This window comes from Mauremys mutica, chromosome 4, assembly GCF_020497125.1.
Source record: "Mauremys mutica isolate MM-2020 ecotype Southern chromosome 4, ASM2049712v1, whole genome shotgun sequence".
Classification (NCBI taxonomy): domain Eukaryota; kingdom Metazoa; phylum Chordata; order Testudines; family Geoemydidae; genus Mauremys; species Mauremys mutica.
The window spans coordinates 136,562,274-136,579,982 of record NC_059075.1 but is presented as its reverse complement, the minus strand read 5'-3'; the positions used below and the strand labels follow the sequence as shown (position 1 = coordinate 136,579,982).

The window sequence follows — 17,709 nt, the reverse complement described above, 5'->3', positions numbered from 1 at the left end:
ATGGTGCTGTGCCTGGGGGGGGTCCCCCTTGAGCACCAGCACCCCTCTTAAGATAAGAAAATACAGACAGTTTTCAGACTCTTTAGCTGTGTCTTCATCAGAGCCTTCCTGTGTGGCCTCAGAGCCTGAGGTCCGCTTGCAGTCGCCAAGCCAGTGCCTTATTGCCCTCTGCTGTCCGTAAACACACCCAGCCCAAAATGCCAGCAGCTCATACAGGCGCAGCGCCGAACGTGATGCTCAGACCAGCATGCGTCCAGAGGCAGGGAGCATCCCCCCCTCAAATGGATCACTGCCTGCCAACGGGAGCCCTTTGAAAAGGATGGGAGCACAATCCCAACGGGCCAGGACAACCAGCCCATGGCCAAGAAACCAGCCTACTCCTTAGTAAAGCCCTGTAGTCCCTTGCCCAACCAGTGGCAAAACTGCTACTGCCCCCTGCTGTCTGATTTTGGAAGGTGCAGGTTTCTGGGCCTGACTCTCCTAATGCAGGTGAAGTTTATTTAGTGTTTGCATCAGTTGTCTTTAGCAGGTGGGTTGGTGCCAGTCCTTCGAATCCCCCTCCAATCCCACTAGGCTGTTCTGAGAAAGGCAGCCAGGCCGTGGTTTGTATAAATTTAGTGGCTGCAATTGGGAAACTACTTTTCTCCAATCACCTCTTTGCCTTCAGCTCTCTTCCCCCCCCCCCCCCCGCCCCTCAGAACACATGATCCATGAGAGCTGCAGGGTTTCCCAGCAACCAGCAGGTAGGAATTTGTGCTCAGCGCTATTAACTGAAGGGCATGTGGGCAGCAGCTCACCAATCTCATTTATGTAGACAGTGGGTTTAAATGATAAGGCAAAGCAGAAGGGAAACAAGGAGCAGAGATTAGGCGAGCAAGGCACAGGGATGGGTGGGTTTTGACACATTCTGTTGCACCCTCTAGTGGGGCGAAAGTGAACGCAGGCGAAAATACAGCTAAAGTTGGATGATTCTATCTTTGCTGGATCTGAGCCTAACTGGTCCCTCTATTCAGCCCTTTGGCTATAAAAGCAAGTAAGATACAAGATGCTTAAGGACAGTGCTTAGATATTATGGTGGTGGATGCTGAAGAAAACCCATAGCTAGATGCTTTCAGAGCACTGCATGACAACATAATCTGCCCACCCTGGCACTTTAGAGAAGAGAACAGCAGCCATTCCTCCAAGTTCCTCTTTTACCCACCCACCAAGAGACTTGGGGTGTCAAAATAGGACTCTCATCTGAGTGGCCCTGCTTTGTGTTTTGCATAATAAGAATGCAGCTGAGGAGGATAATTTTGTACAACCAAAGCCAATTCCCTGGGCTCCTGCCTGCCTGCCATTGGTAAGTGCAAAATGACAGTTTTGAACATACATCGGATAACCGTGCATCTAAGGGGCAAACTTTAAAAAAGCCACAGCCAAACTGTGCATCAAACAGGCATTTTTGCGCATGCTTATGGCAATGTCACATCTTGGGCACGTGTTTTGCGCGCACAGATGAGGAGGGTTTGGCGGGACAACGTGAATTTTTGAAAACTGGGAGTGTGCCGTAAGATTTTTTTTTAAACTTACCAACTTCCCTCCCCTGCCCTGGAGGATGGAGGCTGAGCTCAGAGGTTTCAGTTCAGTGTTTTGGCTTCTCCATGTGCACGTCGTCTCTCTCACGTGACGTGCGTTTATTGCACATGTATAAAAATACAGATGATGAATAAGCTGCATTGAAAGTATTCCTCAAGTGGACAGCTCTCTTCTGATTTCAGAAGTTAGGGACCGCAACACATGCTATATTTTAAATACACTGAAATGATTTAGGCCTCTTTTAAAGGCCTCAAAACTCCCTCCCTGCCTGTTTGGATCAGCGCCGAGACCTAAGCTTTGGGTGGAGCTGTGCACAGGGGAGCCTGTGACTAGAAATGCAGGTCAGGATCCAAGTGACCAAGCTCCAGCCATGAGGGAATCCAGGGTTCATTCCCTCGAAAGCTTTGCCCATCACCACCACACCACAATGCTCATGGAGTAGCTACCGCCTGCCGTTCTGGATGGGGTTGGTTATTTTGTTTTACACAATCCACAGAATAAGTTTTTAACCTTTTTAATTTTATTAGTGCTGCTCTCGGCCTGGGGCATCCTTTGCGCTGGCACACATGGACTGAGAACTCAAGAAGATCCCCGCATCCAGCGCCCCCTGGCCATTTTAAACACATGCCAGGGTATCCTTAGCCTGACTAGACTGCTAAACCCACGTTAGCGCGTATGTGCTCACATCACATCTTAAACCCTAGTCTAGACAAGGCCGGTGGTGCTAAGATGAGCAAGGGAGAAGGGCAAATACCAGATGGCTCAACAGGACAGCCCGGCATGGAGCTCGTAACTTGTGGGTCCAGGGCAGGCCTTGTCCCGAGAGTGGTTCCCATCACAGGTGCTCCCTAGGAGGCTGTCTGGCAGGCTCAGTAGAAGTGGCCAATGGGTAGCCGAGGCAAACAGAAGTAGGCGTCGGGGAAGAGGCTCAGGTTGATGGGGTTGCGGTCGAGGCGGATGTCCTCCAAGGCCCATCGGACGTGACCGTGGTCCTGGCTCTCACAGAACGTGTCTTTGTGCATGGTTCTGATGTTGTTGTTCTAGCCGGGGGGACAAAGCACAAAGCCGACATTAAACGGTGGGGGAAAGGGGTAAGGCGGGGTGATGGGTTTGTGCGCTAATTGTCCCTGGCTAGTATGAGCCTTTGCTTCTATTAGACTGAGGCTCAAACTAGAGGCAGAGGCAGGAAGGGGCCTAGGACTAGAATAGCAGAGGGGGCATCAGTCGGGACTGAGGGGCACTGGCAGAGCTGGGTGTGCACAGGGGGCCCAGCATTGGACTAGTTGTGGGGAGAATGAGGTGCACGGTGAGATCCATGCAGGGGACATTAGGACTGGGGCATTGTGAGAGAGAGGATCTCGCCCCACACCCACCTGCACTCTACCTGTGTCTAGCCAGAGCTCTCCGTCCCTCAATTGCAAGGGCAGCAAAATTCAAAAGCAAATGCAAAAATCAAAGAGTGGCCGTATCTTTAAGGGACCATCACGCAGGCTGGCTGGGTCCCCTTGCTTGACTCAGTCACTGCCTCACCTGCAGGTGCAGGGATCGCAGGCCCTCAGGCAGGGGCACTGGGATATAGTCCAGCTTGTTATCAGACAGGTGGAGGAACTGCAGCTTCTTCAGCTCCTGCAGAAACACAGGCAAATGCATCAGCCCTCGCCCTGGCTGAGAGTCTGGAACAAATGCACCGAGGCTCAGCGGGACGGGGCAGAACTCACAGCTTTGCTGAACAGAACATGCTGCTCTCATGCTTGCATGGGACTGTCCCACCCCAGCAAACACTGGAAAAGCTGGGGGTGGCACTTTGGGCTTTGGCTGTTCCCAAGCCCCCGTCAGCTTCTTTATACAGAACATCCGGGTTATTTCTGTGGTACAAAGGGGTAGGAATCAGAGCCAGGTAGGCCTAGAAGGGGGTTGAATTCACCAAGGGTATGTCTACACTGCAGAGTAACCCCAGGGCTATAGAACTCAAGACCCTGGGTTTGTTAATCTAGGGCTTGAGTGTCTACACTTATTATATGGGCCCAAATCCTACCCCAGGTTAGGAATTGTTGAACCCTGGGTCCCAACCTGGGCTGATGTGTCTACACTGCATTATATGGACCCAAATGCAATGTGGGAAAACTTGACAGTCCAGGGGCTAAAGAAAGTCAGTCGTGGGACTGTGGGCTACTGCTGGTGGACTCCCAGAGCATGACTCCAGTGGGGTTGCGTCTATACTGCAAAGCAATAGGGCATGAACCCTGGATCCCGGTTTGACTCAGGCTCAGACCTTCCACCCCCATACAGTCCTGAAACCCTGGGTCCGAGCCCTGGGTTAGTGTGACTTGTGTGGAGATAGGAGGGAGGTGAGGCTTGAGCCTGAGTTCAAACCCTGAGCTCATCTTGCAATGTAGACATACCCCAAGAGAACCCCAGCCCTCTTGGAGGGTGAAACAGAAGCTGTGACATGTAGGGACCCCTTTTGGAATCTTGGGGCAGCCACCGGCCGTTGGGCACAGACTCACCCTGAAGGCTTCAGGTCTGACACCGGAGCTCTGGATCCTGTTGAGCCGGGCATCGAGCCGCACGATGCTGCTGGGCAATGCGGGCAGCGCCGTCAGCCTGTTCTCAGCGAGGATGAGCTCTTGCAGGGTGCTCAGCAGCCGGAAGGAATCCTCGTCCACCCAGGAGATGAAGTTGCTAGTCAGGTCTATTCGCTTCAGCTTCTCTGATGGAGGGGAGGGGAGAGATTTCACCTTCACACCCCCCTGCCATCGCTCACAACGGTGCTGAGCAATAATTAGGGGCTAGGCCTGGCCAGAGCCCTAGGAGAAAAAGCCAGCACTCCAGCAAACAGAACTAGAATGAACCAGGTCCTCCGCTGGTGTAAATGAACACAGCTCCATTGAACTCAATGAAACGATGCCAGTCTACACCAGCCAAGCCTAATCTAGCATCTAACACAACAGGCCAATATCCTGACTATGGTGACTGGATGCAGCTCCAATAGAAAAGTGAACTACATTTACATCTTTGTTATTATTATTCCTCCAAGGGCCAGATTTTCAAGACCTTGGCATCCCCTCTCAGGGACAGGTTTCCAGAGGAGCTCAGCATCCATTTAAGGGCCTAAATCAGAGCAAGGTTTTAAAATATGCACAGCACCCAGCAGGTCCCATTTTAACAGAGCCCAGCCCCCAAACATGCACCTACTGTATTGAGAGCCTCTGCAAGTCCCAGCTCACAGTTCTCTAGCTAGTCCTGCAATCTCAAGGCTCCATCTGCCTTGGCAGGGTGCATTCCATTGACTATCACCAGCTGCAATTCCTTCCTGCACGGGAGAAGGGACTTTTAAAGCTACAGGGCTCCTATTCCAGCCAGCCAAGGGGGAAGGATTGTGCAACACCACCAACCTGCCCCTGGAGGGACCCACTAGGAGATCTCCAGAGCTGGGCAAAACCCAGTGAGTTTGGAACGGAGTCACATGCTGTGCAAGCTGTCAGGGAGGCTGGAACAATCTGAACAGTGGGGGTGCTGAGAGCCACTGAACCAAACTGTAAACCCTGCATATGATGGAAACCACTTCAAGCCAGGGGGTCCAGCAGCACCCCCGTTCCAGCACCTATGAATCCATGCTGTAAATGGGGGCACCTGGCTTGGCACTTATTGCACAGTCCTGTACTCACCCTCCCCACCCCCAGGCAGATGAGCATGACAGGACCTAACCAGGCTTTTCTATCTCCAACACCTCTGAGCCCTGCCACGTTATGATGTTACAGTCAGCGAGTTCTTGGCCCCTCAGTTCCTAGAGCCGACCAGGACTTGCTGTACTGGGACTTTAATAAAGAGCAGCATTGTTGCAGAGCAGGGATATGCGCTCCCATTCACCCTCCTGGGAACGGTCTGCTTTTGGCTCCCTGATTGTGCACCTGGGTGTGATGGGTGGGGCCGTGTGTGTGAGATGCAGCCATGTCCCGGCCTGGCTCTTCCCCGCAGGGATGCCCTTACATGCCACTCAGCAGGAAGGCAGAAGCCCTGATCTAAATTGTGTAGAGGGGTGTGGACGAACCGGTGACCTGACTTGGGCTTGTGTGCCCAGGACTCAGGGCTAAAGCCAGGGCTGGTATCCATCGGCCTGGCTCCCATTAGTGCCATGGGGAGTGGCATCTGCGTACACCTGCAGTTGTAGCTGATGCCCAAGGAGCAGGTCTGAGCCCTCTGCTGTGGCTTGGGAGGAGTCTAAACCTGCCTAGGGAGGATTCAGTGTCAGACTGGATCTGGACTCAGCCTAAACATTGTACAAATCCAGAACAGGATCCAGTGTGACAGCTGAACAGGACTCTGGACAGCACAGCAAGGGGCATCCTCCTCCCTCAGGCAGCTCTGCAATGGGCCCACTTTGCATTGGCTCACAGGGAGCTGGGGCCAGGGGCTAAGTTTCCCCATCCCCCATGTCCCTCAGCAGAGCACAGTGATGCCCAGATGGCACTCTCCGTGGGGGGGGGGCAGGGCCCCAGCTCCACATACTCAGCCTGGCAAAGTCGCTGGCTCGGATGCAGCTGATGCGGTTGAAGCGGGCGTAGAGGTACGTGGTCTCCAGGGGCAGCGGCGGGATCTGTTCCAGCTCAGCATCATCGCAGTACACGGAGGTGCTAAGGCACACGCAGACCAGGCAGGTGGGCAGACCTGGGGCAGGGAGAGACGGAGCAGTCAGCCAGCAGCAACGAGCAGGGATCGGGGCTTGGGGGTATTAAATGTAACCTCCGACCGGTGCCCTCAGGGAGGATGGGGGGCCAGATTCTCAGCTGGCCTAGTTCCACTAAAGACAATGGGACTCAGCTGGCTTATCGCAGTGGAGGATCTGGCCCGACACCCCATGCTGTGGGTTAGGAGCAGAGCTCAAGGGAATGTTTTTGACAGAACCTGGAGCCTTTTGAAACTCCCCTGCTTCTGGGGTTCGTTGCAAACCCCGAGGCCAGACCACATGCAACTAGCGGGACCAGATGTCCTGATTTTAGGGGCTCTGTCTTATATACGCAACTATCCCCGCCCCCCCCTAACCCCCCCCCCCCAAAACAACAACAACAACAACAAAAAAACCCGTGTCCTGATTTTTCACACTTGCTATCTGGTCACACTACATGCAGCATAAGACTAGCTCGGGCCCAGGAACCTTTCTGACTGAGATGGACCCAAAGCCAAGCCCTGGAGCCAACCCCCGTAGAATTCCAGGTGACCCAAAATCAACCAGCAGCAGTGCAGAGCTGGAGCCTGGGGAACCCCCCCTTCCCAATCCCAGACCAGGACTTCAGAGGAGTCAAAGAAGAGCCCAGCCCTGGGAATTCAGGCCTGGACTTTGGGAGTTCAGCAGGTGCTGTGCTGTTATCCAGGCAGCACTGGAAGGGTCCCTAAAGCTCAGAGTCTGTTCCGGGCTTTGACATCTGGGACTCAACCCTCTACTTTCAAGTGAACTGGGATGGCTGGGCATTGTGGGATGGGTTGGTGCACCCTGGGGGAGGGCAGCCTGGACAGGGACTGCCCATCCCCTACCCGTGCTGTACCAGCTATGTAGATACACAGAGGGCTTTGGTCCAGGGCTGTCAGCTCCTTCCACCAACCGCTAAATTCAAAGGAAAACAAAACAAGCAAAAAGCAAACCACGAGAAAGGCCAGGAACAACCAGCCAAAAGAGCTGCTTAAAAACAAATCAGCTCAGGCCAAATCTCTCCCTGGGGGGTGCAACTCCACCAAGCACAGCAGCCAAGTACGCCAGGGGTCTGTTTGGCCCTTCTGCACGGTCAGAAACTAAACAAAAGGAAATCGTTTGCATCAAGCAAACATCTGATTCCCCAATGTCTGGAACTAGACGCTGCTCAGCCAGGCAAAGTGGCAGTGGCAGCGTGACAAGATTTCTGGCACCAATTAAAACTGCGTTGGGTTTTTTTTTGTTTTTCCTCTTTTCCCTCTTCTCCCCCAGAGCGCGTGTGAGACTCTGAATCTATTAGTGGGGGAGTTCAAAGCATAAAGGCAACCATTTCCCTGAGCCTACTACGTAATTTGTCCCAGTTCGGAGTGACAGAAAATGAATAAAGATATTTATCCCTCGCTGCAGGATTTTAATTGTCACTAATCTAATTGCTACTCTGTCCGACTGTCGCAACATCTCTGCTTGTTAAAGCGTCTCTACTGCTTTGCTGGTGTTCTCGTTGCTGTGAGGCGATTCCTTTCTGAAACCCTCTCGCCTGCCACCATGTTCCTCATGCAGGGCAAAGACTGGACTCCTGGACAGAGGATGGTCTGTGCACCCTCGTGTCCTTCCACCAGCGCCTCTAAGCTCCCAGGCTTACTCACTGCTTCTCTCTCTCTCCTCCCATCAGTCCCGCGGCCCATGCAGGGACGGGTCTGCCTCTGGGCGAGAGGCCTCAGAGATTGCTGCCCCATGCCACGCTGGGAAGGGAGCGCCTCCGTCTCGCTCATTTCCAAAGCCCCCTCTGCCCTGCATGGGTACAGAGAAAGCCCCTCCTACTTGGAGACCTATTCAGCTGCATCTCCTGTGAGCAAATCCCCCATGTTGCACCATTACCCCGGAAGAACAGGTGACGAGGGCTGGTCTCTTACTCACCCTGTTTGGTTATGGACCCGAGCAGACCGGGCCCAAAGGGCTTGGTCGTGGGGGATGTCGGGGGCGGCCTTCTGGGTGCTTCGGTTGGCATCGCTCTCGTGCTCCCAACGCCCTCTAGACGCTTGGTTGGAGGAGCCAATGTACCAACCTCAATCTGCAAATACAGGGCAAGAGGCATCATGGCATTGAGCACAGGCTGTGGAGCTGCCCTCACGTTAACGCACTGACCAGTCACTGACTCCTCCCTTGCCCTGCCCAGCTCACACCTCCATGGGGAGGGGTAGAAGGTGCCACAGGGCAGGTTGGAGGGCTACAGCAGTGATATACCTGATATAGCCAATGTCTAGGGTAGGCAGGCACCCAATCCCATTGAAACACACCTAACTCCCTTAGGCTCCACTGAAGACCCCCCACTGCCAGCTGCACCAGGTAACAGAGGGTTCCTAGACATGGCATGCTCCATGCAGCAACAATACCAGGCATGTCTCGCATTCATACGGCGCCTTCCTCTCCATGGCTGCCATGCTGGGAGCCAACTTCAGCGGGAATGGGTATGGGGTGAGGGCAAGTGGGTGTGTGTAAGAGAGGCTAACACTGTCTCATGGCAGCTCTTTCCTAACTCCAAGCTGATGTAACGTCCATGCTGCAGGGCCCTGGTGCACACGGCCTCAGTTTAGCCTCTGCCCTTATTTTGGCCCTGCTGATCAGCTCAGTAACGTCAGTGGGAGTTTTGCAGAGGACTCCAGCAAGAGCAGGGTCAGCCCCTGTACACTGGAACGATCGCACCGCTGCAGAAATGCGGCCACCCCCTGTGAGGGAGCAGCCTGCCCTGGTCGTCTGACACCCAGCAACGAACCACAGCAGCACAGGGCAGGGAGTGAACTGAAGGAGAATGCCACATGCAAGTGAACATACAGGGACCAGGTGAGCGTCTCAGCTAGGGTTAATCCGCATAGCTCTGTAGACTCTGGCTCAGGGACTTAGGGAAGCAGGGTAGAATTACCCAACCGCTAGGTTAACTCCCCTACGCTGGAGCACTCTGCCATGGATAACAGGGTTAAAAAAAGAACTAGATAAGTTCATGGAGAATAAGTCCATCAATGGCTATTAGCCAGGATGGGCAGGGATGGTGTCCCTAGCCTCTGTTTGCCAGAAGCTGGGAATGGGCAACAGGGGATGGATCACTTGATAATTACCTGTTCTGTTCATTCCCTCTGAAGCACCTGGCACTGTCCACTGTCAGAAGATGGGATACTGGGCTAGATGGACCTTTGGTCTGACCCAGTATGGCCGTTCTTATGGATCTTTCCCAGTGCCACTGCTTCACTCTGCCACAGCCTCTTGAAGCCAAGTACATTTGATAATGAAGCCTCACAACCCCTCTGTGAACATGATTATTTCCAGCTTACACAGGGGCAAGCTGAAACATGGAGAGGGTTATGTGACCTGCCCAAGGCCATGCAATAAGTCATTGGCAGAGCTAGGCATTGGCAATAGGATTGCTGCTAACCAGGATCAGGATCTAACTACCAGACAATGCTATATCCTAGCGACCACATGTGGTCAAGACCTCAGTGCTAAGTGTCAGGGGAAAGCTGGTTCTCCCTCCTGACTCAAGACTTTAAAGACATCGTAGACAGTGTTATACCCCTGTTTCCCTCTGGATCCTACACTGCTGCAAGCCTCCCTATCAACTAGCTGACTAGGAGATCAGACTAGATAATCATGATGGTCCCTTCTGACATTATAATCTGTGTGAATCAATTAATGCTCTTCTTCATGGCTTGCAAACTGTACCAGGGAAGCACCTAGGAGAAGAGAGTGAAGTACCTAAACTGGGGAAAGTGGGGTTGTACTCACAGCTAGACTCCTGAATCCCAGAGGAAAGCATTTCCATCCACCAAGTGCTGTGGGTGGAAGAGGGGCCAGAATGCCCCAGCCCTGGAGAGAGAGAGCGAGGAGCAGGAGGGATGCCCGGCTCAGCAAGGGTGGTAGCACAGAACCTACCCTGGGAATCCTAGAGAAAGGAGCTGCCTTAGGACTCCCCACAGGCGCCTGGAGAAGAGTTGGCCCATGTTTCTGCTGCTCTGCTGTCTCCATCTTACCTTTGGTGCCAGGTCATTATAGTCATAGAGCTCTTCATAGAGGCTTGGGTCAATGATCTCTCCATAGCTGTCTAGGCTGAGGTCGTAGTTGGGCAGGTCCAGGTTGTCATCGGTTGCAATGTCAGCTCTGGGCTTCTCTTCCTTCTTCTTGCCTTCTTCTTTAGGCGAGGCGGCCAAGGCCAGCCCCAGAGCCAGAGTGGTGACCCCCAGCAAGGCTATGCTCCGCATCCCGCACCTGTGCCGAGAAAAGGGAAGCAATGAAGCATTTTTGTCATTCGGTCGGCTCAGTTCTTCCGCTTACAGGGCTGAGCTCAGGGCTGCTGGGTCTGAGGGATGTGTCCTACCTGCCCAGCACAGGGCTCTGATCCCCCAGGAACACCTGCCTGAGGTGCGCTTGGTGGATTAACACTCACTGGGTGCAGGGAACCCAGGAAGGGGGTGCCACGGTCTGGGAGTGAAGTGGATAGGCAGAGCCGGGTATGGGGAGCCCAGGACTGGGAGGAGTATGGCCAGCCAGGAGTGAGGGGCATCGGCAGAGCTGCTGAGGGTGGAGCAGTGGGGCTAGGGCTAGCATAGCAGAGCTTGGAACCGATCAGATTTGAGGGGCACTGTGTTGGGCAAAGGGGGTTCAGCAGTGGCAGGAGATGGGATGCATGGGGAATCCAGGAATACCACAGCCAGGTATATTGCAGGCCAGGGTAGCGGAGTTCTGTCAGGGAGGTGAGCGGAGGTTCCCCTTTGTAAACAATAACATTTACCACATTTATCTAAGTATTTTGCAAACCCCATTGTCTGGCATCCCCTGCTGTGCAGCAAAGACTGGGGCCGGACAGCAAGCCCTGCTCACTTGTGCTCAGATTTCCAAGTGCTCCGCTCCCACAGACTCTTTTCCATGAGGGCTTAGCACCTATTTAAACACCTCCAGGAGGGTTGGGTTTGCAGTTCTCAGGGTGACCCAGATATTCAGGAGGGCTGAGCCCCCAGCCAGATGAGCTCTCTTGAGCCTGCGTGGGGGTGCTGAGCTATTTGGGAAACCTAGCCCAGCAAGCACTAGTTGATGTTTCCTCCAAGTGCTGGCCACCGGCTTTACCCCCCACCCAACCCTTCACTTTAGCTCCTTCTACTGCACCTTTTGTCGCTCTCCCCAAGTCTCCCTGGCCTTGTCCTGGAGCGCTTTAAACAGGCTTCCTCTGCAGCGGCAGAAGTCAGTGTACTTGGCTTTCCTGTTGGAGAGAACCAATGGATTGTGCCTAGCGCCCCAGAGGAAATCATTACTCTCCTTTTCTTTTCAGGCTGTTTCGTGCTTGAGTACCCTGCGGCGAGGGGAGAGGCCTAGAGCTGCTATACGGAGCTTCATCCCCCACCCACTCACACGCCACATCCAGCCGTACAAACAGCCTGCAAAGAACTTGGAGAATAGCTCCCCAAGTGTGGGGGGGGGGTTTAAGACTTTTTGCTCTGTCCTGAACTCCTTGGCGGCAGGATGGAGAGAGGGTGTATCATGCGAGTAACTCTGCTCTTATGTGCTACTTGAGCCTGAGATCCCAAAGCTCGTTACAGAGTTGGGGCAGCGATATCCTTCCCATTGCACAGAGGGGGGAAAATGACCTGCCCAAAGTCACACAGTAGATCAGTGGCAGAGCTGGGGAGAGAACCCAGGAGTCTTGATTCTCAATCTCTCCTGCTCTAACCACTAGGTCCCAGTCCCTTTCAAGGCTAGGATACAAACTAGGACTTTGATGATTACTCCCTAGCGAGGCTCTTCTCAGATGGACTAATGAGAACCTGCCCCTAGCCCAGTGGGCAGGACCAGAGCTTGTCTCGGCTGGAAATTGCTCTTTGTATATCTTACAGAGTACAGTCACCCCCACCAGCTCGACAAGTGGTTCATATTACTGTCAGAGCACTCTCTTCCTCAGAGCAGCGTCCGTTACCTGAGATGCTGGCTCATTACTGGAATGAACACGGTAGTGTATGTTTATGGGTGTGCACGCACTGGGGTATGTCCCGCAGCCTGCACATCTGTGTAGATCCACACCTTGGGCTAGATCTGTGTGAAGTGCGTGAGAGTGAGCGCCCGTGCACGTAGGGCCGGGTAAAACAGCTTGTGAATGACAGTCTGCCCTTCTCCCCTGAATAGACACACCGGGGGCCACGTTTTCAGTTCAGTGGACGGTCGCACACCCAAACGCCCGTCTGCCTGCTCAGTTTGCACATGCAGTTGCAGTAGTGAGGTGAGCAGTTGAGCACCTGCACTGAAATCCATTTTAAGAGACTGCTCCGGGAAGCAACAAAACTCAATTACCTAGGGAAGGTCTTCAGAGACCAGAGGAACGGAGTTGCACTATGCACCTTCAATGACACTCTAGAGGCTACACTAACACAGGGATTTCCCGCACAGGGTTCGTTCGGCAAACTAAGGGCAGGACGCATGATGGCAAGGATGACATCCAAACTCGATTAGCTCCCCTGGAAAGGGGATTCGTTCCATTCAGAAGCGGCGCCTGCTTGGCTACCAGCCCCTATTCTGAGCATGACTCAAAGCGTCTGGCCCATCTGTGTGTACACACAAACACACAAGTGCACACACATGCACAAACAAACATGTCCGCACGCCCATGCACTCACAAACCCAGCATCCACACCAACACCCCCTCAAACACCCATACTCCCATGCGTTCGCAAACCCAGCATCCACCCAACACCCCCCCAAACACCCATACTCCCATGCATTCGCAAACTCACCATCCACACCAACACCCCCCCCAAACACCCATACTCCCATGCATTCGCAAACTCAGCCAAGTCACATAGACACACAAACACATATGCAACAAACCTGGGAAAACACACACACACACACGCTTATTTGGCACAGCTCTCTCCAGTCTATAAAAGACAGCATTGAATTTCAAATGTCCTGAAGTGAGGCATCTGGCCCTTAATCTCAGCCAGTTTCCCACAGATCAAACCCAGCATTAAGAGAGTAATAAAAAAGCCTTTGAAATGCACACTGCAGGCAGCCCTCATGCATTCTGCATAAAGCCCAATCCCCAGGAACCTCCCACTCCCACAACGCCTCTGAACTGAGCATCAAAGCCCCTGAGCTCAGCTCACTCAAGAGAAAGAGAGAGAAGGGGAGAGAGAGGCACAAGTCACAGACGTACCCCCTGGTCCCTCGGGCTGCCCTGGAAGAGCGCGAACCTCCCAGCTCCTGCAAAGCTGATGTGCTGGGACCCAATGGGCTGCAGCGGTTTTAACGAGGGCGAGGGGAGGGCAACCCTGCCTGGTTGGGGGTGGGAGTGTGCAGGGGATAAGCAGGAAGTGCAGCCAATCAGGGTGATGATTATTCCAGCTGTCACCTGCCCCCCTCCCATGGTGCCCCCCAGGGGCTAGCAGCCATGCTCGCTTATTGCTTTCCTCCAAGAGGCTGGGCTTGATTTTAGGGCCTGCATGCTGGGATGGGGGAGGTGGGCCTGGGAGCACTGTTCTTCCCCCCTCCCCCAGACTTTACAGCCTGCCAGCACATAACCTGGGGGAGGGGGAGGCAGAGGAGTCCTAGGGTGACATGCAGCTTGTGCGGGGGGTGGGTGGGGAGATGGGGAAACACTGCCCAATGCCCCACTTAAACCCATCAGGTCTAATGCTGGTCCCACCAAAGCCAGCCGGAGTTTCACCGTAAACTCCCCAGTGTACGTGTTGCAAAGGGTCCGCGGCACCTCCCCCACTTTGCTGGGCTGAGTTTCACCCCTAGCTGCACGGGTCACTTGCTGAAGGATTCTCTGCACCTTGAAGTCTTTAAACGATGATGTGAGGACTTCAGTAACTCAGACATAGGTTAGGGGTTTGTTACAGGGGTGGGTGGGTGAGATTCTGAGGCCTGCATTGTGCAGAAAGTCAGACTAGATGATCATAATGGTCCCTTCTGACCTTAAAGTCTATGATTCTATAGCTGGGAAACATGCCTACAGGTTGGGTGCCCGTTAGGTCTCCCCTTGGCTTAGGGGCGTGCGTGATGTTCATGCATGATAACGTGGGAACAAGCAGAACCGTGTGGGGAAAGGTACATGCAGGGCGTGCTCAGCCTGTAAAAACCCTGGCCAGGAGGGCAGAATTCACTGAGAAATACCTGGGTAGGAGCTCTCTTTCCAAAGGGCTAGGTGTGCCCTGTGTTATGCAGGAGGGGAGGCGAGCTGATCACAGTGGCTTTAGCATCTATGAATCAGTGGTCCCCACACTGTGGCGGAACACATGCTGGGGGTGTGCAGAGAGCGGGAGCCGACTCCATCTCCTCCTTCCCCGCTGCTGAATCCCATCCAATGCACAGGAAGCCACAGCTTGGAGGTGCTGTGTTGCCCTGCAATGGCCAGTGGGAAGGGAAGTGTCCGCACGCCACTCTGCGGAGATAGGGGCCACACGTTGAAAAGGCTGAGGTTTCCCCTGGGCTTGGATACGTTTTGGAATTGTGACAATCCAGTATTTCATGTGAATTTAGCACTGGGGCAGGAAAGGGGTGGGCCGGAAATGTGCCTTCAGGAGGTAGGATCTCACCAGACAGATCCTTCTTCGGTGGGTGCCACCCTCTGTTCTTAGCAGGGTCCTTGTTGGTTGGGTGCCACTCCCCCATCCACAGCCAGGAGCTCACTGGCAGTGGTCTGATCGCCATTACGGCCAGGATGGGCCCACGTCCCAGCAGCCGGATGGCTGTTTAAATTCAACGCCTCAGAAAAAAAAGCTGTCTTTGTAGCCAAAGCTCTGACTGGAAGCAGCCACCCCCACTCCCACCCCCGCAAGAAATTAGTGCCGGCTTGCACCTCAGCAGTGCTGTTGCTTTGGAAACCTGGAGGGGGGGGCACATTGTTTGTTGATGCTGGACATACAGTGCTGACGTCAGGGCCGCTCCCCTCTGGGTGGGACAGCGGCTCCTCCACATCTGTGTGCCACGGGGATCAACAAACCCCCTTACCTCCCCTTCCCCAGGGCAGAGGAGTGGCAGCGTGGCTGCCAGGCATGCAGGCCGGCTGCACTGGAGCCTGCTGCAGCAGTTGCATTCGAGCCGCAGCCTGCGAGGGGCCCTGGCCTGCTCCACCGTCCTCCTGGGTGGGGGGTGTTGTTGCAGGGCTGCCCAGCTGGTGGCTGCTTGGAACCAGGAACGGCCGCAGCCGCGCGCTCTAATGCTGGAGCTGGCAAGCCCAGAATAGCACCAGATGGTGGCAGAGACCCCTCCTGTGCCGTGTGCTACTCACATCCTAAACGGGCTGTCTTTGCACGACCCCATTGCCCGAGAGGTGGCAAGGGGCACCAGCTGGAGAACAAGGCTTAACCATGGTTTGGCCGCTCCTTCCCTGTGCACAGGGGTTCAGGAGAAAGGCTCAAAACCTGGTAGCTTGGGAGCAGAGGAGGAGGATGCTCCATGCCCAGGGCCATAGGGCTGGGCCGAACCCAAGGCCAGGGAATTCTGCATTCCCCTTCCTTTTACAAACATTGTCCCGGCCGTGAGGAAAGGCGCTTGCTGACTGCAGCTGTTGTCTCTGCTGAGCTATCCCACGTCCCCAACCACCTGGAGAATGAGTGAATGCAGGTGCCCCAGAGATGGAGCCCGTTCCCTCCTCTGGATCCCTGGGAACTCTTCCACCACCCTCCCATAGGGGGGCTTGGAGGAGCCGACTTTCTGAGCCTGTCAATGCTGTTCCTCGATTGCTAAGCAATGCAGGGATACTGACCCTCACCCCCCCACCCGCCCCGGGCTGAGTGTGCACATTCCTAACCCTTCCCAACCACCGGAGAGAGACCCCACAACTAGGACTCGAACCCAGAGGCTGGGCCAACTTGGTACAAAGCTCTTTGCATGGACACCGGCAGCCCATCCTTCCAGCAGATCCGCCTGCCGGTGCTATTCCTGCATCCCTTTCAGCCTGTGAGCCCCTGAGCCAGCTCCCTGCGGCCTAGAGCCAGCACTACGTGGTCTCCACACAGGAGGGGGCCTGAGCTGATGGCCTCTCGCTCCCCAGCTTGGAAGCATTGGAGAGGCAGCGAGCTGAGCCCGCAGGCAGCGGGCGACCCTGCCAGCTGAGCAGGGAGTGACGCTGACTGGTTTTGAAAGGAGTCCCATCTGATCCTTCCCTCCCAGCTGGAAGATGCACCTTAGCTGCATCTGATGAGCAGAGTCTGTCGCAGTGCAGAGGAGGGAAAGCTCTGCTTGGGGGTGGGGTGCAAAGAGGAAAAGGTCCCTCGCAATGTTTGTATTGCAACCTGTCTGGGAGTGCCGGTGGGTGAGTTCCTCACTCCCCACGTGTCATACAGCAGCCGGGGAATACTTTCATCCCTCTCCAGCATGCAAGCCTGGAAAGTAGGGCAGAAGCCTGGCTGGATCACCCACCTCTGTGCTCAGAGGAGGAAGCGCAGACTGGCTGAAAGGGACAACATGGGAAACACACATGATTACTGAGTGGCAGTGTGGCCTCGTGGAGAGAGTGTTGGACGGGTACTCGGGAGTCAATTCCCAGCTCAGCCATGCTTGCTGGATGACCTTAGGCAATCACTTCACTGCTCTGAGCTTCAGTTTCCCCATCTGTAAAATGGGCATAATGTACTGGTCAGTGTAGACAGCACCTCCACCAACAGATCGTTACCTTAGTGTTAAGCTGTTCTCTTGAACGTTGTTATGTTGTGTTGTATGTGAAGCTGTTGTGTTGTATGTTGTTATCGGTGGGGGTAGGGGAGTAGTAGGAACTTAAGTCCTGTCCATGGTTCTGGAGTTGTTACTTGCAGTGTTCCAATAAATCTCTGTCCTTCTAGAGCAATGCTGACCTTTGTAAAGCGCTTTGAGATCTAGGGGTGAAAAACACTAGATAAAACTAGGCGTTATTATTCCAGGGGGAGGGGAGTTCTGTGCTGCTACAGTGCTGGGGAGCCGGGGAGACCCGCATCCTAACCTCCCTTAACAGGGCACTGAGGGGAGAGGGAGCTGAGAATTTTAAAGAACAGCTGATTTTTAAAGGTAAATATTTGCCGTGTGTGTGTGTCTGTGCCAGGCTGCACCCACAGCTGGAGGTGGGTAGCTGCAATTTACTCTCCTCTCTCATCCTTTCATTAGTTTAATGAAAACAAGGGGCTGAGAAGCACTGTCTACAACCAGGCATTGCACAGGAAAGCTTCCTTCCGCCCCAGCAAATGATCCTCAGCTACAGCCTTCCCAGCGTCTCCAGCCCTGTGGGTACCACAGCTCCGCCAATGCACCTCAATACTGCCCTGCAGCCCTCCCTCCTAGTCCAGTCCTGTGCATTCCACAGCCACCGGCTGCCCAAGCCAATCTACCACCCTAGGCAAAACATCAGTGTGCTGCTGCCCCTGCTCCTCTCAGAGACCCTTTCTCCATCTGCCCCCTCACACACCCCTTCTTTGGCCTCCTCTGCCCCCCTG

The 17,709-nt window shown here is 54.3% G+C and overlaps 1 protein-coding gene across 1 annotated transcript; it reads right to left on the bottom strand.

Moving 5' to 3' along the window:
- Positions 1–545: 545 nt before the first annotated feature.
- Positions 546–13,606, bottom strand: OPTC (opticin). The gene is made up of 8 exons (XM_045012571.1): positions 13,455–13,606; positions 11,417–11,510; positions 10,288–10,522; positions 8,183–8,336; positions 6,088–6,246; positions 4,086–4,288; positions 3,109–3,204; positions 546–2,618 (listed from the first exon to the last, which is right to left on the bottom strand). Exons 3-8 carry the CDS (start codon positions 10,513–10,515, stop codon positions 2,448–2,450), a joined length of 1,011 nt encoding a protein of 336 aa, XP_044868506.1. The 5' UTR covers positions 10,516–10,522; positions 11,417–11,510; positions 13,455–13,606; the 3' UTR covers positions 546–2,447.
- Positions 13,607–17,709: the final 4,103 nt, after the last annotated feature.